At 53.8% G+C, this 25,716-nt stretch overlaps 4 protein-coding genes across 6 annotated transcripts in view; 3 read left to right on the top strand and 1 right to left on the bottom strand.

Annotated features, from left to right (window-relative positions):
• Positions 1-698: 698 nt before the first annotated feature.
• On the top strand, positions 699-3,996 carry AKR7A2 (aldo-keto reductase family 7 member A2). The gene is made up of 7 exons (XM_088136851.1): positions 699-944; positions 2,067-2,254; positions 2,553-2,657; positions 2,799-2,895; positions 3,050-3,152; positions 3,431-3,560; positions 3,754-3,996. The coding sequence occupies exons 1-7, from the start codon at positions 743-745 to the stop codon at positions 3,913-3,915; spliced, it is 987 nt and encodes a 328-aa protein (XP_087992977.1). The 5' UTR covers positions 699-742; the 3' UTR covers positions 3,916-3,996.
• A 104-nt stretch (positions 3,997-4,100) lies between these two features.
• Positions 4,101-9,200, bottom strand: MRTO4 (MRT4 homolog, ribosome maturation factor). Its single transcript, XM_088136853.1, has 8 exons — positions 9,049-9,200; positions 8,872-8,930; positions 8,153-8,256; positions 7,820-7,901; positions 7,583-7,650; positions 5,555-5,706; positions 5,392-5,468; positions 4,101-4,397 (listed from the first exon to the last, which is right to left on the bottom strand). The coding sequence occupies exons 1-8, from the start codon at positions 9,074-9,076 to the stop codon at positions 4,239-4,241; spliced, it is 729 nt and encodes a 242-aa protein (XP_087992979.1). The 5' UTR covers positions 9,077-9,200; the 3' UTR covers positions 4,101-4,238.
• Positions 9,201-9,612: 412 nt separating this feature from the next.
• Positions 9,613-21,638, top strand: EMC1 (ER membrane protein complex subunit 1). Its single transcript, XM_088136849.1, has 22 exons — positions 9,613-9,768; positions 10,067-10,191; positions 10,311-10,376; positions 10,565-10,658; positions 10,740-10,868; positions 11,453-11,579; positions 11,870-12,019; positions 12,313-12,480; positions 13,046-13,117; positions 14,063-14,185; positions 14,387-14,483; positions 14,618-14,734; positions 15,490-15,689; positions 16,121-16,270; positions 16,453-16,614; positions 16,741-16,860; positions 17,185-17,322; positions 17,655-17,828; positions 18,291-18,501; positions 19,386-19,470; positions 19,880-20,009; positions 20,461-21,638. The coding sequence occupies exons 1-22, from the start codon at positions 9,662-9,664 to the stop codon at positions 20,638-20,640; spliced, it is 2,925 nt and encodes a 974-aa protein (XP_087992975.1). The 5' UTR covers positions 9,613-9,661; the 3' UTR covers positions 20,641-21,638.
• Positions 21,639-22,331: 693 nt separating this feature from the next.
• UBR4 (ubiquitin protein ligase E3 component n-recognin 4) overlaps positions 22,332-25,716 on the top strand; it is a 60,774-nt gene continuing 57,389 nt past the window's right edge. Inside the window, exons 1-4 of one of the 3 annotated variants that reach the window (XM_088136854.1) lie at positions 22,332-22,614; positions 24,931-25,028; positions 25,169-25,272; positions 25,559-25,688. In XM_088136854.1, the coding sequence (XP_087992980.1) occupies positions 22,454-22,614; positions 24,931-25,028; positions 25,169-25,272; positions 25,559-25,688 (493 nt within the window). In that variant the 5' untranslated portion in view covers positions 22,332-22,453. The remainder of the gene's footprint in view (positions 22,615-24,930; positions 25,029-25,168; positions 25,273-25,558; positions 25,689-25,716) is intronic. The other 2 variants (XM_088136856.1, XM_088136855.1) reach the window with 2 other exon arrangements.

Here is a 25,716-nt window from a genome sequence, read left to right on the forward strand (position 1 = left end):
TCGGCTGGGGGGAAGCGGGGGCCCGACTCACCGGCCGCGCTGGGTCCCCGGGCCGCGCGCGCCCCTCTCGCGTCCTCGCCGCGGACAAGCCGGGTTCGCGCCCCTCTCGGGCGGCGGGGAGGCTTCGCGGGTTGTTTTGGGGCGCCTCGGGAAGCGATGCTGGCGGCGGAGGGCGGCGGGAGCCCTGCCCGCTGCTGACGCGCCGGGAGGCTCAGCTGACGGCGGCCGGCTCCGCCTTATTGGGACGCGGGCGGAAGCTGCGCCGGGGGCTGGCGAGTTCTGGGGGTTGCTGGCCAAGGGACCCCGAGAGCCCCCGCCCTGGCGCCCGCTGCCGCGGACCAGACCCCACCCGACCCGACCCGACCTGACCCGACCCGACCCGACTCGCTCCCTCCGCTTGCGCGCGCCCCGGCCTCCCCGCGCCAAGCGGAGGCGCTGCTCTGGCCCGGCTTGGGGAGGCGGCTGCGGCTCTCCTGCGGCCGCTTGCGCGAACGGCGGCTTTCCCCGCGGAGCCCCGGCCCGGGAGGAAGAGGGGGTCCTCCGCGACCCCCGGCAGCTCTTGGAGGGGGCGCAGCGGCTGCCGCCTTTGCGCGAGCGGGCTGCGGTTTTCCCGGCTGCGGCGCCGCCAACTTGGAGACGGCCCCTTGGCGCGGGGCGCGGGGCCGGGCAACGCCTGCGTGGAGGGCGCTTCCGCCGGGGGGAGCTCGCCCTTCCCGCGGGAGCCCGTCGGAGGAGGCGCGGGATGGCGCGGCCGGGCGTGCGCTCGGTGCTGGGCACCATGGAGTTCGGGCGGCGGGCCGGGCAGGAGGCCAGCGGGGCCCTGCTGCGCGCCTTCCTGGCCCGCGGGCACGGCCAGCTGGACACGGCGCACATGTACGCGGGGGGCGAGTCGGAGCGCATCCTGGGCGCCCTGCTGGCGGCCGAGCCCGGCGCGGCGGGGACAGGTGAGGGCGGAGCGGCGCCGCCGGGCCGGGACGACCCCTCCCGCCTCCCAGCGAGGCTGCAGGGGGGCTTCGCCTCCCCGAACGCCCCGTCCGCAAGCCCCCTCCGAGGTTGCCAAGGCCGAGCGACGCTGGTCCAAATGCCCCCTCGGGGCGTCTGCATCGGAGCCCGCTTCCCCCTCTCCTCTCCTCTCCTCTCCTCTCCTCTCCAAGTCCCAAAGCGTCCGCAGTTGGAGGTGCCACTCCAAAAAGTGGAGTCCTGGGGCAGCACGCCCCGCCGTCCTCATGTGAAACGTGGCTTTTGGGGTGCAGCTCTCCCACTGGAGCCAAAGGGTGTAAAAATTGCCCGCCCCCCTTGATTGCCCCCTGCCCTGGGTCTGCGCCTTTGCCTCCCTTCGGCCCCTGGCCCTTTGGGGACGGTGAGCCTGGTTATTCGGCAGCCAGCTCAAAGTCTGCTGCAGTTTAATCATTTATTTCCTCGGCAAAGAGGCGGAGGGTGGAGGGAATTCGTACTGCTCGATTGCTTGGAAATAAGTCAGTTTCTTGAGGAGCAGAAACGAAATCCCAGCTGGCAGGCAAAACACGGAACCACGAAACGAAAACCCCTGCCGTGGTCTTAAAAAACAGGGTTCTCCAGGTAAATGCAGACAAATGCTGTTCATTGCAAACTTAGAGAGGTAATTGGCCCCGTGCACCATTCCAGAACACATGTGGGCAAAACCTGAACGCATGCATATCGATTGGGGTGGCTGAGTGGGGAAGCACTCTGCCCATGCCCAGACACAATCTTGGCATTCTGTGGCAGAGCTCGAGAGGGGTGGAGTTTGGCTTGCATTAGTGTCTCCTGATAGAGAACATACCAGGCTGAGAAGCTTATGGTGTTACAATGCTGGGTAGAGTCTTAATTTAATCCAGTCGGGCTGTTCTTATGTTTTGCAAGCTTCTGCCTTCCATAGTAGGTAGATAGAACCTCCTTGTTTAAGAGCAGTGTATCGGAATAGCTGTTGGCCTCCCCTGTGCGGCTCAAAAGCATTGTCTGTCTGGTTTCATTCCTTCCCCTTGTCCGGGGAACTGAGTTTGCTCTCCCGAAGGAGTCTCATCCTCCTGTTCTCCCCACGCCCCCAGTCACGATAGCCACGAAGGCGAATCCTTGGGAAGGCAAAACGCTGAAGGCTGAGAGTGTCCGGTCGCAGCTGGAGGAGTCTCTTCAGCGGCTGCGGCTGCAGAGCGTGGAGCTCTTCTACCTCCATGCCCCGGACCACGAGACACCCGTGGAAGAGACGCTGCGGGCCTGCAACGAGCTTCACCAAGAGGTGTGGGAATGGGGGGTCCTGGGAAAACCTGGGGAGGCAGGATAACCAGGTTCCCAAAGGGTTGCGGGGGGTGTCATGCAAGACGGCTCTCTCCAGCTCGCACGAGGGCGAGCTGGGGGTAGAGACCATCTAGTCTGACCCCGAGCGGCAGTGTTCCTGACAGAGGACACGTGTGAACACTTTCTCCAGACATGCTGGGTCACAGCCCCAGATCCCAAAGACCTTGTTTTATGGCACGTTGGGGGATACCTGAAAATAGGGCCAAAAACGACCAATGAATTGCTTTGTCGCTTGACAGGGGAAGTTTAAAGAGCTCGGCTTGTCCAACTACGCATCTTGGGAAGTGGCGGAAATCTGCACCCTTTGCAAGAGCAACCAGTGGCTGCTGCCGACGGTGTACCAGGTGAGCGATGCTGGTCAGCGTTTAACCCGCGGGTTTAGCCGTTTCTCTGATCAGCTGGGCCCCCCAGCCCCCGGGTTCTCCAGCAGCCCCCTTAGCTCAACGGCAGATCTCTGAGTTTTGTCTCGCTTCCTTTGAACCAAGGGCATGTATAACGCCACGACGCGCCAGGTGGAAAAGGAGTTGCTCCCCTGTCTGAGACACTTTGGAATGAGCTTCTACGCTTACAATCCTCTGGCCGGTACGGAGCAGGAACGTGGGAGGGTGGATTTAAAAACGGAAGCTGTGGTGCCCCTCCAAGGAGCTGGCAGCGTGGGACTGCACGATGGGTGAAAGGAGGATAGAAATGCAGTGACTCGGTGGATGATCTCAAAACTTCGATGTTTCTCGAACAGGGGGGCTCCTGACAGGGAAGTACAAGTACGAAGATAAAGATTTAAGTCAGCCACCAACTGGCAGGTTTTTCGGGAACGACTGGGCCAAAATCTACCGGGACAGGTGAGTCTGTAGGCAGAAGAGGCTAGCATCTCGAACAAGGAGAGCAGTCACGAACTGCTGAGATCGGGTCTTTGGTAGAAAAGGCTAGCATCCAGAGGCTTTTCATAGCCTGCCTCTCCGCCACTCTGTTAGGTGTGGGGCTGTTTCTGTTATTTCCTTGTTGCTAAATCGTTTTAATTGTCCTTCTGCTGTTTGAATATTTTATTAGGCCAGGCCCTTGATTTTAAGTGCTGGGATATTAATTACTAATTGTTTTTTTTTTTTAAATATCACTCCAGGTACTGGAAGCAGCACCATTTTGAGGGAGTATCCTTGATCCAAAACGCTCTCCGTGAGGCGTATGGCTCGAACCCTCCCACTCTGACCTCGGCTGCCCTGCGCTGGGTCTACCATCACTCAGAGCTGCAGGTAACGCCAAGGTTTGCCCTCAGCCCCAGAGTTAAAAATCACGAAATGGGTCTCTGCTGTTCTTAAGAGCAAGCTTCGAGTCCTCAGGGCTGCAAAATCCAGAGGGTGTTTAGTGGGATTAGCACTTGAGCAGAAACGTATCTTTGCTTGCTCCCTCAATCTGGATAGTTTACTCCTCTCCTCCCTTCCCCAGGGTAAGTACGGGGACGCTGTGATCATTGGAATGTCCAACATGGACCAGCTGCAGGAGAATCTCCGGTCCAGCGAGGAGGGGCCTCTCGTCCCGGACGTGGTGGCGGCCTTTGAAAAGGCCTGGCACCTCACAGCCCACGACTGCCCCAATTACTTCCGCTGAAGGCGTCCCCTTGGGGTAGATGGGTCTACTTTCTTGGGTAACCAGTTGACTGGAATTAAATGGAGCTCTCTGCAGACACGAGTCCTATTGCTGAATTATTGCTTCCACAAACTTTAACTGGTTACAAAGACAATGCAACACACTGTAAGTTCTTTTATACATTTTATACACATATTCGTATATATATATATATGTATATACACATTTATAAAAAGCCATACTGTGATAATATCCTTAAATTATTAGCTCAGTCCTCCATTAATGAGAAAGAGAGGAGTTATCAATCTCTTAAAAAACAACAGTCTGTTGGCATTTCTTCTGCCCTAGTTTTCTTCATTAGATTCATCCTCCTCCTCCTCCTCCTCCATCTCTCCTGGAGCGTCCTCCGTGGGGGTCTCCAGCTGTTCAAATTCTCCCGTCTCAGCGTTCCACACGCTCCTGATCATCACCTTAAACTCTGCCATTGCGTAGCCAAAGAGTTTCTGAAATAAAGGGAAAGGAAACGGCACTCAGAACAGGAAAACCAACTTGTGTGTAACAGTCTAAGGTACAGGGGAAAAAAAAAATTGGAAGCGCTCTGAACTTCAGTGGAAATGCTTCCCTGGCTGTCAAGAAAACGAACTTAAAGCTTCAGGAACTACAAACAAGGGAGACTGTAACAAGGTGATAAGGAAAGTCCAGAACTGGAAGGAAAAGAACATGCTAGGATATTTAAATCATAGCCTTCTGTATCCATGTTAGGTAGAATCCTGGGATCTGTGATGCCATCTGCACTTGGAGGGTATCAGTTTGGGAAAGTATTTTAAGACAGTCCCTAAAGGAGCAGAATGCATTGATAGCTTAGTCTGGAGGAAGCAGGAGTGAAAACAGCTCGGGTTGCAATTCCCAAGTTTGCCACCTACTCAAGTATTGTGGCTCAGTAGGCTTGAGTATAGTGGTACCTCGGGATACGAACGCCCCTGCTTGCGAATTTTTCGGGTTATGACCAGCTCCGGCCCCAAAAATTTACCTCGGTTTGTGAACTCCGCCTCAGGGTACGAACCGGATCAGCGGCCATTTTCCACCGTGACACGTGGTCCGCGGCCATTTTCTGCCCGTGCCACGTGGTCCGCGGCCGTTTTTCCGCCCGTGCCACGTGGTCCGCGGCTGTTTTTCCGGCCCTGCTGCGTGGTCCGCGGCTGTTTTCGCGCCGCGCCAGGCCGTTTTCGCACTGGGCCGTTTTCGCGCCATGCCGGGCTGTTTTCGCGCCGCACCACGCCGCGCCCGGCCGCTTTCCCACCCGACGCGTGATCCGTGGACGCCAGAACGGATTAACGGTAATTACATTGAACCTTATGGGAAATTGCCTCGGGTTGCGACCAACCCGGGATACGCCCAGAGTCACGGAACGGATTAAGTTCGTATCCCGAGGTACCACTGTATTTGGGGGATCAAATGGGCCAAAAGGAAATGCTGCTATAAAAGGAGGAGCCTCACCAGGATGCGAGCTTGTTCTGGGGTCAGGACGTCCCCCTCTTTGCAAACCTCATAATCTGAGATGAGTGTCACCACGCCTACAAGGGGAGAAAAAGAAAGAAAGTGAAGGACGGGGGCCGAAGAAAGCGCCTTGCAAATGTTTGTCCCCGGACACGTCCCCAACCTTTTTTCAGGGCAGTTGGCAGTCCGAGTTGCCTCAGCTGAGGCTCCATCGAATGGGAAAACTGTTCCAGGGGCCCCGTATCCAAGCTGACGGTGAAGGTTGCCTTGTTTCCAGCCCGGGCAAAGTCAGTCTCTCTGAACTGAGAAAACCAGCTGCAAAGGAAAAGAAAGGTGTGGACTTGAAATTGACTATGCAAAAGCCTTTGATTGTGTGGATCACAACAAACTGTGGCAAATTCTTAAAGAGATGGGAATACCAGACCACCTTACCTGTCTCCTGAGAAATCTGTATGCGGGCCAAGAAGCAACAGTTAGAACCGGTCATGGAACAACCGATTGGTTCAAAATAGGGAAAGGTGTACGACAAGGCTGTATACTGTCACCCTGCTTATTTAACCTATATGCAGAGTACATCATGAGAAATGCCAGGCTGGAAGAATCACAAGCCGGAATTAAGATTGCAGGGAGAATCATCAACAACCTCAGATATGCGGACGATACCACCCTAATGGCAGAAAGTGAAGAAGAACTAAAGAGCCTCTTGATGAGGGTGAAAGAGGAGAGTGCAAAAGCTGGCTTGAAACTCAACATTAAAAAAACTAAGATCATGGCATCTGGACCCATCAATTCCTGGCAGATAGAAGGGGTAGAAATGGAAGCAGTAACAGACTTCATTTATTTGGGCTCCAAGATCACCGCAGACGGAGACTGCAGCCATGAAATTAAAAGACGCTTGCTCCTTGGGAGGAAAGCTATGGCAAGCCTAGATAGCATATTAAAAAGCAGAGACGTCACCTTGCCGACAAAGATCCGCATAGTCAAAGCTATGGTTTTTCCAGTAGTAATGTATGGCTGTGAGAGCTGGACCATAAAAAAGGCCGAGCGCCGAAGAATTGATGCCTTTGAACTGTGGTGCTGGAGAAGACTCTTAAGAGTTCCCTGGACTGCTAGGAGGTCAAACCAGTCAATCTTAAAGGAAATCAACCCTGATTGCTCATTGGAAGGATCGATAATGAAGCTCAAGCTCAGATATTTTGGCCACCTAATGCGAAGAGAGATCTCTTTGGAGAAGACCCTGATGCTGGGAAAGATTGAAGGCAAAAGGAGAAGAGGACGGCAGAGGATGAGATGGTTAGATAGCATCACTGAAGCAATGAGCATGAAACTGAGCAAACTCAGGGAGGCAGTGAAGGACAGGAAGGCCTGGCGCAGTATGGTTCATGGGGTCACGAAGAGTCGGACACGACTTAACGACTAAACAACAACAACAACAGCAACTCTATTCTTGTGTCCTCCTATGGCATCACCTGGACAGCAAGAGGTGAAGAGAGAGAGGTGAAGAACTACAATTCTTTCAGGAAAAGCTAAAAGCAGTGTTGTCCAAACTTGGCCACTTTAAAATGAGTGGACTTCAACTCCCAGAATTCTGGGAGTTGAAGTCCACTCATCTTAAAGTGGCCAAGTTTGGACAACACTGGCTAAAAGGGTGGTATGTGCAGGCTGCTAAAACAGGATACGGTGCAACTAATTTTAAAACTCAACAATAGCGCAGGCTCTAATCTCTCTTTTTGGCCCCACTTTTCCGTTAACAAGCCAAAAGTTTTGGCAAAGAAGTGGAACTCGGGGGTATCGCTCGCATGCGGCCACTTGGGCTGATCTACAGTGCAAATCTTGACGGCTCTCCAGAGTCCAGAAGCAATCCATCAAACCATTTCCTAGTCTGCTTTTTATCAGTCAACCTGCTCCCCCATATAGAAGTTTTATTTTGCTTCTGAAAGCAGAAAAGGCGTAACGCAGGATCAAACTGCTGTTTGCCCTATTTGTCTTGGGGCTAAAAAGCACTATGGGGAAGCCCACAGGCTGGTTGGGAGGGTGACGGTCTGGATGCCGGCGTAGAATCTTTCTCAAAAAGCTTCCACTGAGCCGTCACAGGCACAGGCTTAATGGATGTTCCACAATCTAAAAAACCCAGTTTTTCTTCCCTGGCTGAAATCCTCAGGCGTTCCCTGCTGCTTTTGGAAACACTTACTTTATAACTTCATCCTTGGTGCGATTAGTGAAAAGGAGGCCGACTTCTCCCCGCAGATGCTTGCTGACCTAAAGGGAGAAAGGAGGACCGGGCACTGCAGTGGCCTTCCCCGGGTGGGGGACTTCCGGATTCTGGGAGCTGAGGTCTGGGGGTGCCTCAGCTGAGGGGGGCTTCCTGGAGGGTCTGTGTTTGACACATGCAGGCAAACGAGGCCGCTTTTAATGCCAGGCGCTTTACCTTGTGCAAATTCTCTTTGTATTCATCGGACGGGCCGTGACCTAGCGCCACCATCATCACCTTGTTTTTCCCAAAAAATATCCTGGAAGAAAAACAGACCTAGTGCGTTTCAAAGGCTCGGGCATTAATTCCTCCAAGGGAGCACCCTCTCCAATTTCTGCTTTCCCTGTTTAAGCAGAAGCAAGTGACTTAAAGCCTTGAATTGGTATAAAGAACTCTTATGCATCCTGGAGAACTTAACAGAAATATAGGTAAGGGTCCGGTTACCCTGGGGGGGGGGTTTCTCTGCTTCTGCAAGCAGTGCCTGCCAGGGAGGGCCGGAGACCCACTCACCGGCTGTGTTTCCAGGCGCTGCGAATGTCCTTCAGTTTGTTGTTTCTCATGTTGGCGACGGAAAAGATGAAGAGGCGCTTGTAGGTGTCCACGCATTTTCGTAGCTAAAGGCAAAACATATATGTGTCTGTCTGTCTGTCTATCTATCTATCTTCTCTATCAGTCATCTCTTTCTCTCCTATCATCCATCCATCCATGCATCCATCTCTCATTCTCTCTCCTATCATATCTATCTATCTGTCTGTCTATCTTCTATCATCTCTCTCTCTCCCTCTCTCCTATCTATCTATCTATCTATCTATCTATCTATTTTCTATCATCTCTCTCTTTCTCCCTCTCTCTCCATCTATCTATCTATCTATCTATCTATCTATCTATCTATCTATCTATCTATCTATCTATCTATCTATCTATCTATCATCTCTCTCTCACCACCCACCCACCCACCCACCCACCCACCCATCTACCTACCTGGGGGTTGGTTTTTGTTCCGGGTTTTTCCACCCCAATTTTCTATCCTGAAGCTTCGCAGGCCAAAACTTCAGGGCTTCCCACAAGGGAGGAAGCCGGGCTGACCCGTTAGTGAAGGCGCGCCGCTCCGGCTCATGAAGCTCGCCCTCTCCCCCCTGAGCGTTCTTTGAAAATGTCCCGCGCAGGGGCTATTTTAGGATATCCCCCCCGCCCCGCCCCGCCCCCCAGCGTGCTCCAGCCTCGCTTACCTCTTCTATCAGGCTCTGCTTCACTTGCAGACCCTTCTTGGCGGTTTTCGTTAAGGAGACTGCAAGGGAGAAGGAGACCCGGCCGTGAGCCAAGGGGGGCGGCGGCGGCGCCCCAGGCCTCTAGGGGGAGAGGGGCCCGGGCGGGGGGCGCCCTTCGGGGCCTCCCGCCCCACTCACCCCGCTTGTCCCGCTTGGACTTGGGCATCGCGGCCACCCACGTGCGCGCTTCCTCCGGCGGCGGCGCTGCTGCTGCTGGAGCCCGCGGGCCGACGGGAAGGATTTAGGTGTCCCCGGCGGCGCCTGACCTCCCCGCAAGCGGGGGTAAATGTAAAAAAAACCAAACGCTCTCGGGGAAATGGAGCTGCCTTCTAGCCTCTTCGGGCGACTTCGGAACGCGGTTTTCTCTCAATCCGTTTTCTTTTTCCGGTCAGGCAAGGGTCGCCGCCGCCTCTCGGCTCCTCCCGGGGGCCTTCGCCGCTCGCCGGGGCCTCTCGCGCGGTGCCTGATGGGAGGGCGGCGGCCATAGAGCCACGAATCAGGACTGTCAGTTTGGATTCCGCGATGTCGCCGTTCGTTCTTTTATGGATTCCCACCCTAGACGCGTCTGTGCAAAAGGGAAACCCGAAGGGATAGCGCGAGATCCGCAATCGTGAGCCCCTTTTCCTCAGGGTCACTCTACAATTTCCTAGCTCTATGGGAGGAGAGCCGCGGGTCGACTCTATGGCCGCGCGGCGCCCGACGGGAGTGCGGCGGCTGCTTCCTCTTCCGGTTCCCGTCGCTTCTGGTCGTCATGGCGGCGCCCGGCGGGCGGCTGCTCGTCCTCCCGCTGCTGCTCCTTTCTCTGCCCGCCCCGCCGGCCGGAGCCGTCTACGAGGACCAAGTGGGCAAGTTCGACTGGTGAGTGGCGCGGCGCCCCCCCCTCCCTCGAACGGCGGCGGCGCGGGGCTGGCCCGCCGCCGGAGACGCAGCCCGAGGCCCGCCGCGGCCTGCGAGGGCGAGGGACGGCCCGTCCGAGGCGCAAAACGGGGACCTTGGTCACGGATCCCCCGTGTTTTGTGGACGGAGACGTGTCGTGTTGGGGGGGAGGGGGAGGGAGAGGAGGGGGCGACCTGCGACCTAGCCGGTGGGGGGGTCCCCGGGGGGCCTGAGGCTGGGCCTCCCGCGAAATGGCGCCTCCTCTCCGCGTCGTTTCCAGGCGGCAGCAGTACGTGGGGAAGCTGAAGTTCGCCTTCCTGGAGGCCTTCCCCGCCTCCAAGAAGCTGATCGTGGCGACCGAGAAGAACGTGGTGGCCGCCCTGAACTCCCGCACGGGCGAGATCCGTGAGTGCCCCGCCGCGCCCGCCTGAGGCCGGGCGGCTTCCCCGCAAAGGGTGGGGTCCCCCCGGGGCTCGCGCGGGCGCGTTTCAGACGCCTCCCGCCTGACTCTGGCTTGTCTCTAGTGTGGCGACACGTGGACAAAGGGACGGCCGAGGGCGCGGTGGACGCCATGCTGCTCCACGGGCAAGGTGAGGAGGGGGCTTGCGTTCCCGGGGCCGTTTCTCTCGCGGTCTTCGGCGGTAGCCTTCCTCGGTTGAGCCGACACACGGAAGAGCCTCCTTGGAAGGCCGGTTTCAAAGAAACGCTCGAGGGGAAGGTTCGGCAGGGCCAGTCGCGGACCGTGACGCGCTGGGTTGCGCTTCTGTGCCCTTCGTAGATGCCATCACGGTTTCCAACGGGGGTCGTATCCTGCGCTCTTGGGAGACCAACATTGGCGGCCTGAATTGGGAGATTTTGATGGACGCGGGCAGGTGAGCCTTTTTGGTCCCTGAAGGGTTAGTTTAAATGTCGGGTAAAGAAATCAATTTAAACTTTTTTTTTTTTTAATTAAGCTTCCAGATGGCTAGTTTGGTGGGACTCCAAGATGCTGTGAAGTACGTGGCCGTTTTGAAGAAAGGTTCTCTCCTGCTGCATTATCTCTCCAACGGTTACCAGAAATGGACAGAACATTTACCAGAGAGGTGGGTTGATTCCGTGGCTCCCGGGAGAGGTTTTACTGTAAAAAACAGCTCGTACGTATTCGTTATCGCAAAGCAGCGATATTCTGTTCTGTTCAGCACATTCTCTGCGCTTTGGCTCAGTTTGTCTTAGCGACAGGCAGTAGATTACAGGTAGTTCTCATTTAGCGACTGCCTCATTTCATGACTGTTTGCAGTTACAATAGCGATGTGATGAAAAAGTAATTTTATGGTCAGTCTTCGCATTTACGACCTTCACAGGTCTGTAAAGCAAAAGAAAGCTGAAGTTAGATCGTAAGCACAGTTGCTGTTTCTCTTAGTGACCGCTTCACTTAACAACCAAGTTGCCGGTCCCAATTGCGGTTGCTAAACGAGGACTACCCGTAATACTGATTGAACACAAGTCACCTCGAGTATCTGCAGGACTGTCTCTCATTCCGTGTACTTTAAATCAAGTGTTAAAAATGATTTCATTCTGGCTGGGAGATTTCAGGAGTTCAGCATCTCTGGGAGAGACTAGGCTGGGGTAGGATGGGTTAAAGGAGGCACCCTGGCTATGTTAACTCGCATCTGCTTTTCCTTATCAGCGAGATTGTCCAGTATCAATTGGTGTATTCCCACGGAACGGGAGTGGTGCACGTTGTCGGAGTTGCTCCTCAGAGCCACCTCAGCATCCTGACCTTCAGCATTGAGGATGGTGAAATGACTAGACAGGTAAAGCGAGAGTTTGGCTTCGAATGGGATTTCCTTCGCAAGCTGGCAGGGAGGTTGGCTGGCAGAGGGGAAGATAACAATCTCACAGACAGGCTTCTCTTAGGGTAAAATTACAATAGCATCAGTAGTTTCATTGCGCCTGTGCCATTAAGCTGGCAGTTAATTGTCTCCCAATTTTAAAAGGTATGAAGCCATCCCTATTCAGATTTGGCTTTGCTTGCCCAGAGATTCTTCTCAGCTGGCATGGTGGGTTGGGATAAGGAATAAGAATCTCTCTTTGCTTTCTGTAGGTCAGGGTGGCAGCTCCCTGGGTGAGGAATCTAGTTGGGGCTTGCAACATCGTAGGAGAAGCTACGCTTGTGTGCATGAACCCAGCCACCCAGTCCCTTTACACCTTGTCTCTGGAGGCAGAGGAAGAGATGAAGGAGGTTCCGCTGCAGGTGAGGGGCCCAGAAACGGGCTGGTCTCTAGCCAGCCTGTCCGGTTCGGCAAGACTGAGAGGTTCCCCAGATGTTTCCTTGTATTTTCTCTGATGTGGAGCAAGGAGCTGGAACTGGACCCTGGAATGGAGCAATCAAATGATATCTGTATCTGGGGGAGCGGGGAGGGGGGTTGTTCCTTTCAACTGTGGCCAGCCAGCCAGCTCATAATGCTATATGGCCTGGACAAAAGGTTTTCGCTTCCTCTGTAGCTTGCCCGCCTGACCAGCCTGTTCCTTTTTCCTTCCCCGCAGTCTCTTGGACTGGAATTGGCTGACGTTTCCCAGCCCCACATCCTGCCCTCTCAGCCGAACTCAGCCAGACCTTCCCGGGCCCAGTTCTTTCTGCGTCTGTCTCCAAGTCACTTTGCCCTGCTGCAATATCGGAACGGCGTGTTGAGCCTCCTTCGGAACTTCCCACAGGTGAGGACGGAGGGTCTGGGAGTTGGAGCGAAGGGCGGAGGGAGGCTGAAGTCTCCTAGGTTTGATCCTCCTTCCTTCCTCCTCAAGAAACACTTGCCAGGTCGTGTGGAAATGCACTGGGGGTGGGACTCTCATAGCCTCTGCACTCTACGCCGCTGTTTCTCAACCTTGGCAACTTCGATGTGTGGACTTCGACTCCCAGAATTCTGGGGGTCCTCCATGCATCTTAAAGCCTGCTGGTTGGGGAATTCTGGGAATTGGAAGCTATTCCAAGTGGATCCTAAGCAGGCCTCTGTGCTTCTGGAAGGAAAACAACTCTATTTCCCAATTATGCTTCCCTGGGACAGTTAGTTAAGTCAGCTCGGTGCGGGTCTGTTTCTTCAGACATTACAGTGGCATTTTGGGAGGTTCCACGATGGGAAAAGGTACTAGCCTGCAGGGGAAAAAAGGTGAAAATCCTTCTCCCTCGTGTTTTACATAGAGGGATTGGTAGTCTGTGACTGGATAGTCCTCCTTCGTAACTTGTCGAATTCTTTCCCTCTCTTTCTCCGCATTGCGTCTCCAGGCCAGCCTCGTGACCTTTGCAACTACTGGCGAGAAGACTGTGGCGGCCGTCCTCACCTGCAAGGGCGAAGGGGTAAATACAGATACGCATCGCTGTGTGAAATGGGCCGTCGGCCTCGCCTTTGAAATGCAGCTGATTTTCTCAGGACTCTAGGGAGCGGGTTGGATGAAAAACCTTTACCTTTTTTTATTTTATTTTGTTTTGCAACACGGATACGGTATCCAAAAACAGCCCTTTTTTTCCTGCTACATTATAAAACTTATGAAAACCCGTCTCAGCTACTCATTTGTGCACCGAGTCAGGGAGGGCTGAGTTAAATCAATATATAGCGCTTTCAGGTATTTAAAGCGTTCTTTGGGGGTGGGATTTTTACAACAGCCCTGTAAGGGAGCCCCTATTGTCCCCATGCTGCAGTAGGAATGCTAAGAGTCCATAACTTGCTCAAGGCTCTTGGTGAATTTGGGAAGGTGACATTTGCCAATTTGTAGCTCCGTTTCTTTGCTGTGGTATTCCACCAGCCTGGGTGGTTGGGTGTTTGGGCCCTTGTAGACCATCTAAGGCTTTGGAATTGTGAACATTTCCTGTGTCTTGAATGTTTTGCAGAAAGCAGAGCTCCCTAATAATCCCCAACCCCCAACTTTTTAGTGAAGTCCCTAGATAGATAGAGAAAAAACACTTCCCATCTCTTCGTAGTTCCTGGCCACGTTAGAAGATTCTATATTAAAAGTGCAGGAGATAAAATTTACAAGGCCACCAAAGCAGTGTCTGAAATGACGGTTTGGAATTAACATACTGGGTTAAGCTGTGGTTTGTGGCCTCCTCTGAGTTTGTAAATGGTTCTGAGTCTCGCTTTGCCCAGATGAGCCATAAAGGAAGTCTGAGGCTGCCTGAAATGGGTGTATGTTTTTAATCCAAAGCATGCAGTTAAATGTCTTTTGCTCCCCTGCAGTTATTTTCATGTTGTAAGAAGGTGAAGGCTGTTCTGTTTTCATTCTCTCCCCTTGGAACGCCCTGCAGGAGGCCCAGTCTTGCCCCAACCAGACCTACACCATCAATCTGTACCTGGCTGAAACTGGACAGAGACTTTTGGATACCATCATCACATTCACGTTGGAGAAAAGCAGCACCAAGCCAGAGAGGGTAACGGCTCTTCGGATTAGCGGGGTTTGTTCCCGGAGCATTTCAGCCCGCAGCCATCGCCCGACGAGGGCGTTCCTCGCTTGTGGGAGCCTTTGGGATCTGAAGGCCGCCTGTTGCATTTTTTTAATAAAAAATTCCTTGCCCGGGATCGCAAGTAGAGAACGTCCTCTTCCGTTGCTCATCCCCTTGTTCTCTTTGCAGCTTTACATTCAGGTCTTTTTGAAGAAAGACGACTCCGTGGGCTACCGAGCCTTGGTGCAGACAGAGGATCATATGCTTTTGTTCCTCCAGCAGCCAGGTATCTCTCCAGACGCAGAGCTGGGCTCCTCCCTTTGGGCTTTCCTCCGCTTCACAGCTCTTCCTCCTCCGTTGCTCTGCCCTGGGACGTTCCAGCAGCTTTCGGCTCTCCTTGATGCGTCTCCCTCTTTGCAGGAAAAATTTGGTGGAGCAAGGAAGAGTCCCTGGCCGAGGTGGCTAGCCTGGAGATGGTCGACCTGCCCTTGACAGGGGCCCAGGCAGAACTGGAGGGCGAATTTGGAAAGAAAGCCGGTAAGGAGGGAAGTGGGGGGAGGGCTGTTCTGCTGAGGCGGTTGGTGCTAATACTTATGAAGTAAGCCTACTGTTGATCACCCAGTGGAGCATTTTCCTAAACAAGGTCAAAGGTCTGTTCCCTGAAATTAAATTTGAATCGTGCACCCGTTTGATCAGGAGATACAAGGACGTCTTGGGAGAAAAGAATCTGCAAAGCTATTTTGCCGTTGTGTGTGCTTTGGGCTGCTATTTCTCCGAACGTTTGGCTTTTTTTTTTCTTTCCACCTCCTCCAAAGAGTAAATGTTGAATTATTTCCTGCTTTCTGTTTCCTTTTTGCTGCCTGGAAATCAGCCATTCAAGGTAACCCTGAATGTCCTACGTCCTGTTTTGCTTGAGTGTGTTCTGTGTGTGAGAGAGGGGGGCACAACCTGCTGCCATTTCTGATTCAGGAATGATGTCCCATGTGTTTAGTTGTGCCTGACGTGTGCACAGAAGCCTGGAAATAAACCTTCCAGCTCACCTGTGGCGAAATTTCTTCTCTTTTGGGTGAGCTTCCGGGCCTTCCTGCAAAACATCTTTCAGAGCTAACTTTAAAGTTTACAGGAAGGCCTTACTCTCCAGTTTTCCTCAGCTCCATGTGGAGTTTGAGAAACACACAAAGCACCGTGACCATATTGCTGTTGCGGTCCTATTTTCTGGGGTAGCAGGAGGGAGATTTTTCCCTCAGGGCCCCTCCTCAGTCGTCCCCCATGGCTTCTCTTCCTTTTTTCAGACGGGCTGCTGAGCATGTTCCTCAAGCGCTTGTCCTCCCAGCTCATCCTGCTTCAGGCCTGGACCACCCACCTCTGGAAGATGTTCTACAATGCCCGCAAGCCCCGGAGCCAGACGAAGAACGAGATCAACATCGACAACTTAGCCCGGGATGAGTTCAACCTGCAGAAGATGATTGTGATCGTCACAGCCTCGGGAAAGGTGAGGAGAGGGGCTGGTTCACCCTGCCCTTTTCACCGGGGCCGGTTAGAGACCTTGGAAGAGCCCCACCAGCAGGACACAAGGACTACGACCTTCTGCTGGTCCTCAGAACCTGGTAGACTGCTCCTGGAGGTGGAGATGCTGCTCCTCATGTTGGTGGTGAGGGAGAACGTAAGAAGGGTCCTGTTATACGAGCCCAAAGCGACAGAGTGTTTGCTTTGCCTCAAACGGCCCCATGCCCAGTTTCCAGGAGAGAGAGACAACATTCAATCCACTGGGCAGGATGGCCCAATCCAACATCGGGGGGCTTCCTGATGCCCACCCAGCTATCCCCTTCTTTCCCCCCAAGGCCAGGGAGAGGCCTTCAATATCCAGAGCACCTCCAGACCCGCTTTGACCCCCGCTTCATTTGGAGTTTGTCTTCTTTCCAGCTCTTCGGAATAGAGAGCAGCTCGGGGACGATCCTGTGGAAGCAGTTCCTCCAGGATGTGCGCCCCGGCTCTTCCTTTAAGCTGATGGTCCAGAGGACGACGGCGCATTTCCCCCACCCCCCGCAGTGCACCCTGCTGGTCAAGGACAAGGTTGGTGCCGCCTCTTGCCAGCCGATCCCGCTTTAGGCTCTCCCAAGCGGAAAAGAGGGAATGAGACGAGGGTGGGGGAGAAAGGTGCCAGCTCTTGGCACCCCTGGCCAGGAACGCAGCCAGCGTGCTCTTGGATCTGGGACGTCCAAGCGTGTGCTCAGCCCCTGCCCGGTGCTTCTCAGGAGTCGGGACTCAGCAAGCTCTACGTCTTCAACCCCATCTTTGGGAAGTGGAGCCAAGTGGCGCCCCCAGTGCTGACTCGCCCCATCCTTCAGTCGGTCCTGCTTCCCATCATGGACCAGGATTATGCCAAAGTGCTGCTTCTGATCGATGACGAATACAAGGTGCCGCCTCTTTCCTGCACTCTTGGAGGGAAGGGGAGGGGAGGGGAGGGGAGAGGGGTTGGGATTCCAGGAATCTGCTGGAGAAGCCTTCCATTGTATTCGCTCCCCCTTAACTCCGTCCGGCAGGTCACCGTGTTCCCAGCCACCAGGAACGTTCTGCGCCAGCTGGAGGAAATGGCGCCGTCCATCTCGTTCTATCTAGCCGACGCCAAACGGGGGAAGTTGATGGGGCGCCGGTTGAGGAAGGTACGGCTCATTGATTCCTAAGTGGGGGGGATGTCAATGAATGGGCGGGCAGTAAGATTTTTTAGATGAGGGGAAATTCTCTGGCTGTCCTGATCCTGTTCCGGCTGGGCTTTCAAGCTCCAGGGCTCTTCCCCGCTTTTCCTCTGTGGGGACTGCCGACCGTCCCAAAAGTACAGAGGCTAAGGGGCTGGGCCTCAGAGCCAGACTTTCTGGGTCAAGCTTCTTTCCACGTGAGCAGTTGGGACAGTTAGAGGAGGGAGTGCAGACAGGAGCATTACGAGGAGTCAGCAGCCTTTGACCTGCTGGGTATTCCCCCCCACCTAGGACCTGACAACAGAAGAGACATGGGAGATCACCATCCCTCCTGATCTGCAGCGCATCGTGATTGTGAAAGGGAAGCGAGGCAACGAACACGTCCACTCCCAAGGCCGTGTGATGGGAGACCGCAGTGTCCTTTACAAGGTGAGGGGGAGCAAGAAAGCGCTGAAGAAAACGCAGCTTGCTCCGGGCCTGGTTTATTTCCTACGGTTCAGCGAATCCAGGCTGTTCCGTGTTTGTCGATCGTCCCGTAAATTGATAAGAGCACGCAGGATTGGCCTTGATGGTGGCAGTACAAAGATCAAGTAAAGAAGTAAATCTTTGGTTGGGGGGGGGGGGGCTTCACTGAAACCTTAGTGGACCCTGACAAACTATGTAGCCTGCCTGCCTGCCCACCCTCTGCCCTGCCCTGCTTGTAATGACTCGGAGCCTTTTGGATAAGGAAGCCTGATGGGCTTTGCATTCCCTCGTCGCAGTCGCTGAACCCCAACTTGCTGGCCGTGGTGACAGAGAGCACGGACACGCACCAGGAGCGCTCGTTCATCGGGATCTACCTGATCGATGGCGTCACTGGCCGGATCATCCACTCCTCCGTGCAGAAGAAGGCCGAGGGACCGGTGCACATTGTCCATTCAGAGAACTGGGTGGTGGTAAGGACTCGTGTTCCCCCCACTCCCCAAAAGCTGCAGGAGCTTGGAAACTGCTGGGCCGTTACGGCACCGTTGTGAAAAATGTCACAAAGCGGGGAGAGTCGTTGCTGCCCGTGAGTCGAGGGGACCCATCGCTGCCCTAGGGTGGGCTTGGCACTGCGCCAGCCCTTCAAAGTAGGCCAGGTCGTGAAACAGACACCACAAGGACCACAGGAATGTGGCTTTATTGTTATAGGGTATAATAACAGAACCTTGAAAGCCTGCCAGTTTCTCTTACATCTGAGAGAATCAAGGCGTGGTTATTTTGAGTCCCTTTCTCACACTTCCTCCTTTCCCTTTCTCTTCATGGCGGCCTACTTTCTCAAGGCTGTCTCCACACTCCTCTCCGCCTGTTTGCAGCTTTTTGGCTGTTCCTCCCCCCGCCCAGATCTCCCCTTTCACGTTCGCCTCTTCCCTCCACAGTACCTGTACTGGAATGCCAAAGCCCGCCGGAACGAGTTCACCGTGCTGGAGCTGTTCGAAGGCACCACGCAGTACAACGCCACCGCCTTCAGCTCCTTGGACCGGCCCTACTCGCCTCAGGTGCTGCAGCAGTCCTACATCTTCCCCTCCGCCATCAGCGCCATGGAAGCGACCATCACCGAACGGGGCATCACCAGTCGCCATCTGCTGAGTTAAGGAGCGGGTCTGGGAAGGGAGGCCGGGCCGCCTGTCCTTCCCCCCTGTCCTGGGAATTCGGCCGAGGAGCTTGGCTGGTTCGTGGGGCGGGGTCCTCTTCGGGTGGGGGGAGACCGGTTGACCAGCTGCAGAGCAGATCGACCCCTCCAGCCAGGAACCGGTTCCCCAACGTCTCAGGAGCTGGATTTTTGCCCTGGATGTTTTCCACGTCCCCGGGAAAGAAGGCTGCTGTGTTTCGGGGAACGGAAGAGGGGCCTTCCAAGACTGAAACTGGGAAGCGAAAAGGAGATGGAGAATTAAAACACCCGGTCAGGCAGAACGGTCTGAAAATACGAAAAGTATCATGTATTTTTCCTTTCACCTTTTTGAGATGGTCTTATCCTTCTTCTCTTCTCTTCTCTTCTCTTCTCTTCTCTTCTCTTCTCTTCTCTTCTCTTCTCTTCTCTTCTCTTCTCTTCTCTTCTCTTCTCTTCTCTTCTCTTCTCTTCTCTGTTGGGCCGCTAAATGTTGCTGGGGAGTCCCAGCTTGCAGGAGGCTGGATTTAGAGTGTTTCTAGTCGGTTTCTGCTCCCCACAGCCGCCGTGTTCCTCCTTGTAGGCCTCTTCATCCCAGGGCGAAGCTCCCAAGCTATTACAGCATTCCTTCCTTCTGCACACCAGGGTCTTTCTGTGATGCAGACCCTTCACCTGGGAAGATTAGATTGGGCAGGGGTGCAGTCGCTGTGATGCCAAATTCGGACTGGGTACCGTGCTTGAGGCTTGCGACTTCCACCTGCTGTCCCTTCTCATTGGCAGACTCGTCCCTCCGTCTCCTCCTTGCATGAGGAAGAAGCAGGGTCTTTCTCCTCACCCTCTTTCCATTTTTCTCTTGTGGGCACAGTCGGTCTTCCTTCTGGGGCCATCCTTTCGCTCCCCAAGGCATTGCTGGACCCGCGGCGGCCAGAAGTCCCAACAGAGCAAACGAGGTGAGGAAACCGGGGAGTGGGTGATCCGGCCACCCCAGGCTTGGGAATGGCAGGGCGTTTAGGACTTTGCAGATATTGGAAGCTGACGCTGAGTGGCATTAGCTCTTGGGTTCCTCAGATTCCAGCCGGATCTTCCAGGCTGCCTTTAACTTGCCAATGGTCCCCGTCATGCTGCTGACAGCTCAGAAGAAGGTTGGAGGGGGCTGAATCCAGCTAAGAGGCATTTGGTAGGCTTGGATTGACATTTCTTTCTGAAGTCACTGACCAAAATTTTGTATGGTTGCCTAAGAAAATTTACCAATGGGAAAGAGCAATAGAAAAAGCCAGGGGAAGCTAAGCTAGAACAGCGCCTAAAAGGCAAATAGTAGGAGGCTGAGGGGGAATGGAAATATTTTCCTGCTCATTTCAGGGAAGAAAACCTGATCCCTTATTCCCCGGACGTGCAAATCCACGCCGAGAGGTTCATCAACTACAACCAAACCATCTCCCGAATGAGGGGCATTTATACAGCCCCCTCGGGCCTGGAGTCAACCTGTCTGGTGAGTCTTTAGACCCATGTTTCTCGACCTTGGCCGTGTGAAGATGGGTGGGGAATTCTAGGAGCTGAAGTCCACCATCTTCACACGGCCAGGGTTGAGAAACCCTGCTTTAGACCCTGGCCCTGGTTTTCTGATGGGTCCTGAGTTTTCAAAAGAAGGGATTAAGCAAAGGAATGGAATATCTATTACCAGCGACTGGGGGCTGCAATAGCCTTACGGAGCCTCCACATTCAGGGACGGTCTTCCCCTGAGTAAAACCACCAGGGGTAACAAGAAGAGAAAACTTTGCCTTCAGAATACCGCCCCCCCCCGGGATCTCAAGAGGGGTGTGGCTGGATTAATGGACTTTTTTTGTCCGGGACAAATCCTGCTGCCTCGTCCTCGGCTGCCTCCAGATATTCGCTTGCCAGCTCTGCCGTTTGCAACCCCCTTTTCTCCTTCTGCCCTTCAGGTTGTGGCCTATGGGCTAGACATCTACCAAACCAGGGTCTATCCCTCCAAACAGTTCGACGTCCTCAAAGACGACTACGATTACGTCCTGATCAGCAGCGTGCTGTTTGGGCTGGTCTTTGCCACCATGATCACCAAGCGGTTGGCTCAGGTGAAGTTGCTCAACCGCGCCTGGCGGTAACGGGAGCGTCACCCAGAGCGACCCTTGAGGAGGGACTGCCGAGCCCGCACGAGGAGATCCCACTGGGCTGCAGCGTCGTTCGAAAGGGGCAATGCCACTTCCCCCTCGAGGAAGAGAACTGCGGGGTCGCGCGGCCTGTTGCCAAAGCTCGTCTCGATTCGCTGCAGAAAAGGAGAAACTCCAGGAACGGGAATGTTCTGTGACCTAGGCCGCTTTGGAAATGTTTTCCTGTCCCTCGATGCCCGCGCTGCCAAACTGCTTTGCCGTTAGCTTTGTACGATGACCGGTTGACCCCTTTGCCCTGAGGCCACGATGAAACACGCTCGCTGCATTTCCAGCCTGCTTTTTTCCCTGACATTTTAGCTGGGCCAAGGAGGGTGGCCGGCCACATGTCTGTGTAGCCTGTCCCTGTGGTCTCCCCTCTCAGATTTTCAGTAGAAGAAAATGGCTGGGGGAAAAGCAGCCTTGGGAAATGTGTGAAAAACAGCTTGGAAATGCAGAAGATGAATTTGGGAAAAAATGGATATAAGCCGGACAGGGTGAGCCTGTTCGGTCTTTAGTGTCCAAGTGAGGGCTTTTTAGAGACGCAGTTCGTCTTTTCCCTGCACTGAATTTTTGTAACCTCTCTTTCTTAACTGGCCCCCTCGTTCTTAGGTTTTTTTCTTTTTTCCTTTGTCTTATGATTCCTAATTTATATTGACCTTTTTAGTAAATCCAGATTCGGGTTACGGGAGTACTTGAAGCCTGTTGAGAATTGCTGGCTTGCTAAGAGTCACCCAATATTGGTTGGGTAATTATTTATATTTATTCCAAAGGGGGACTTGGGGGGTGTGTCAGGGTGCCGAAGGCGGATTCGTTATGGGCAGAGTCTAAATCTGGAGTTTGCAGGGTAGGGATCTGCATTATCTCTCGGAAAAATGTGAAGTCAGGCCTTTCCCCCTGTATCCAGATCAGGCACGGCAGAAATAAAATAAATAAAAATGGATTTGTTCAGTGGGCTCCGTGGATGTGTGTGTAACTGACAGGCTTTGCAGCTTCACTGGAAATACGGCCTCACCGAGCAGCCAAGGGCCGCTATCGAGGCCATCCATTTTGCCCCCCTCTGAATTTTAGATTGCAAGCTCTTTGGGGCAGAGACTTAATTTGAATGTGCTGATTACTGAATTTTAAGCCACTCGTGATAATTCCTCCACAAAATAACAACAGATTCCTCTGTGATGATTTCAAAATACAGGCAAGGGGGTCAGACTTCTTAAAAATCCACTTTTGGGACGCTTTATTCCTTCGCCCATAGAAGCCCCAGAGGGCTAGGGCGCATGCGCAGATGCGAACGCAAGAGAAACTCGCTGAGTCACCTTTCTGCGCAAGCGCCCTTCCGTGAAGAGTTTGGAAAGGAGGATGATGCAGCGCCGCCTGCGTTCGTTTGGCCTCCTCTCCATGCGGGGGCGGACGAACGGTCGGAAGCAGGAATGGGATCCTCTAGCCACCGATCCCGGAAGTCTCTTTGGCGCGCTGCTGTGAGGCGCGCCTGCGGTCGCCTTTAAAGTTTCGGGAGAGTGCCATTTCCTCTCAGGGTGTGGAGAGCCGTCATGTCGGTCGACAAGGATAACAGCAACATCACTGTTACCCTTTAGGGCCTTTTCTTTTCATCAAGGAACACCCGGGTTCCGTTTGGGGGCGGAGCTTCAGCGGGAAGGAGCGGGTGGGGACGTCACTTCCGCCCCGACCCGGAAGCTCTCCCCCGGCCTCTGGTTTCCTCGCCTCAGCAACTCTAACGCTACTGGAAGCAGAACTGAGGAGAGGCGGCGGCAAGATGGCGGCGTCGGGGGGCGGCGGCGGCAGCCCCGGGTCTTCCCCGTCGGGCTCGGAGCGGGAGCCGGGCTGGGAGGTGGCGGTGCGGCCGCTGCTGTCGGCTTCCTACTCGGCCTTCGAGATGCGCGAGCTGCCGCAGCTGCTGGCCTCCGTCATTGAGAGGTGGGGAGGGGGCGGGGCTTCCCCCCGCCCGCCGGTTTTAAAAGGGGGTCGCAAGGGGGGGCCGTGACTCCGCAGGCGAGGCGGGGGGGCCGCCCGCAGCCCTCACTCCCCCGCTCCCCTTGGCCTGAGAGCGCCTGGTGGGCGGGGCGGCTGCGGCCTCTCCCTCCCCAAGCCTCCTTGGGTGGGTGGGGAGGCTGATGGGAGTTGTAGTCCTCGCCCAGGTGGCAGGCAGGAGCTGCGGATTGGAGGGGAGAGCCTGCCCTCTGGGGCTGATGGGGGGTGTAGTTTGGCGGGGGGGTTGCAGTAGGTCCACGTGGGAGGGGGTTGCTTGGGAAAAGTGGCCAGGGATGCGGAGGATGGGAGTTGTAGTTGGCACGCGGAAGGTCTGCGCTACCCGGGAGCTAGAGGGAGGGTCTGACAGGCGGCGTGGCGGTTGAGGGGGTTTCACAAAAGCAGGATTCCCACGGTGGATATTTGTAACGGGCTTGTTGTGGTCACGAAGTTGTCTTTTCGGAGGGTGGCCTCAGAACAGGCAGATGCATAACCACACCGGAGCCAGCTCCCCATCAAGGAATCTGGCCTTCCAGAGCCCTCCAGAGGGGCGAAAAGACACGCGCCGCAGCTGGGTGGGAAAGTTGTTCGGAGTCAGATCCGCGCAAGGCTTGGCCCTGCGGCACCTGCTCCTTTCCCATCCCTGCCCGACTTTAGCACCTGGGGACAGCCTTGGTTAAACCGTTGCCCGTTATTCTCGCTCCCGCTGATAAAACTGCGTTGACTGTGGCCCAGTTCATCAGAGATGAATGTGTGGAGCGCTTTCTTTGGCCCTGTATTTTCTTTTGCACGTCTTTGGGACTGCGGTTCCCTCTTCTTCTCTTATGGCCTGGGAATGTGCCACCAGCTGTAATGAACCTAGAAGCTCCTCATTTCAGTGGTACTCCATATCCCATCCTGACATTCTTTGGGTACCCAAGACTCTAATAGGGCTTGAATATAGAATTTTTCCTATATAGAGCCTTGTATTCTACAGGTGTGCTGCGAGCTCTGCTCCTTAGATATGCATTTTGAATAGTTTCTGTATTAGACAGCAACTAGTTACCTCCTTTGAACTAATGCATCAATAGTTTTTGGACTGTATATTGCTTTTATCGGTAACATGTTCATTTTAAGCTAAATGTTGTACAGGCGTTTGTGCTGTTTGGGTCAAGAATTTCCCAGGGTCAAAGTTGGGGCTGTTTAAGAACAAGATGATCCCCCAAAACAACTTTTAAAAACACTACTTGGCTTCACAGTCATGCGGTTCCTGGGCCGAATGTCAATTCTTCCCCAAATGCTTTCCTCTTCCCGTGTCGCATTAGGGTGTTTATCCAAAACTTCTATTACGCAACAGCCCGCTTTGAAACCTCCCTTCTGCAGAGTTGCACAAACTTTATCTCTCTGCATTTCTGGGTGGAACTATGAATGTTGCTTGTTTTTTCAGTGTGTGCTGTAGGCTATCAGCAGAATAAACAGCGTGAGTCTAGTCAGGGTTTTGAAAGCAAAAAATAGTACGCAATCCAAGTACATAGGGTGTTATGGCCCAGTTAGGTCTTCCTTTCAGAGCTATAACTCTTACCATTTATTTGCAAAATCCTCTCAGTCATTTTGTGATCCTGTTTAAGCTGAGCGGAATCATTGCTGAGCCTCAAAATAGTGTGGGGTACTATTTTCAGCTGCAATTAATCCACCATTTCCATGGGATCCTTGAGAGTGAATTACTTGGATTTGAAAAGCTTTGTTGATTATTTTTGTTGGTTTGTTCTGAGTCCGTATTCTATATCGGTGCAATCCCTCTTAAAATTTAAAAATTGCCAACGCTGAATCTAACTATAGGCTTTCCTAAATCCAGCGTTCTGCTTCACAGTGGCTGGTCAGCTAAACACCATCCCGCTGGGATTCCTCAGCAGCTGACCTTGAGAGATATATCTGTCCACCAGTGAAGCTTTTGCTTGCCTTCTGCTTCTTGATAGAACAAGGAGTGCCAAACAATACAGGCCAGAGGTCTGAGAGCACACGGCAGCTTTGCCCTAAAACACGTTTTCTACAGAGAAAGCTCTACTTCAGAAAGGGGCTCCAGCTGAGGAGGTCCTAATTTAGCAGAACTGGGACAAGCCTTTCCTGCCCAAGACTCCTTTGAGCCAGTGCTGGCTTTAAGCTGCTCTTAGGGAGGTTTAAGTTGCTATATATCAGTGGCAGAATTCACCCAGAGAAGACATTCACCTTTAAGCGAGTGCCCGGTTTCTGAGCTTGTATTTCTCATGGTTCTTTTCTCTACTGCAGTGAATCTGAAATCCTGCACCACGACAAGCAATATGAGCCTTTCTACTCATCTTTTGTTGCCCTCGCAACCCACTACATCACCACAGTGTGCGGAGTGGGTGAGTGAGCGTCGGGACATTGTGTATGGACTGTCGTTCGCCTAGTTTTTATTGGGAGATCCCAGAAAATCTGCGAGGAGCTGTTCAAAACTTAAAGCCCCGTGCATTATTTGACTAACGTGACCGCTTTGCCTTTTCAGTACCTCGGAATCAGCTGCAATCTGTAGCGGCTGCCTGCAAAGTACTGATCGAATTCTCTCTGTTGCGACTTGAAAACCCAGATGAAGCATGTGCTGTCTCACAGGTGAGAAAAGTGGCTCCTGGTACCATGTGGAGAGCTTCAGCCTAATTGTATTAGAGGCTCTAGGTTGAAGCTGAACCACGAAGCCGGTGTCTGCTTGCAGATGTGGGGATCTCGACTCCCAGAATTCACAGCAAAGGCCGTGCTGGTTGGGGAACTCTGGGAGTTGTTGTCCGCATAGCTGGGGGCTGCTCGGTTTAGGAAAAGCTGTCCTGCATCTTGTGCCACTCACCCCTTTGGAAATCATGCCGTGTCAAGCAGAGGTTGGATGTTGGCCTTGCTTCTTCAGAAACACCTGATCCTGCTGATCAAGGGGTTGTGCACCGGCTGCAGCCGCCTGGACAGGACGGAGATCATCACTTTCACAGCGATGATGAAGTCAGCCAAGCTCCCCCAGACAGTGAAGACTCTCTCGGACGGTAAAGGCTCCTCCCAGTGACATCTGAG

This window comes from Python bivittatus, unplaced genomic scaffold, assembly GCF_059951505.1.
Source record: "Python bivittatus isolate LINGU-HERP-01145 unplaced genomic scaffold, Pbiv_v1 ctg000090_np1212, whole genome shotgun sequence".
In the NCBI taxonomy this organism is placed as follows: domain Eukaryota; kingdom Metazoa; phylum Chordata; class Lepidosauria; order Squamata; family Pythonidae; genus Python; species Python bivittatus.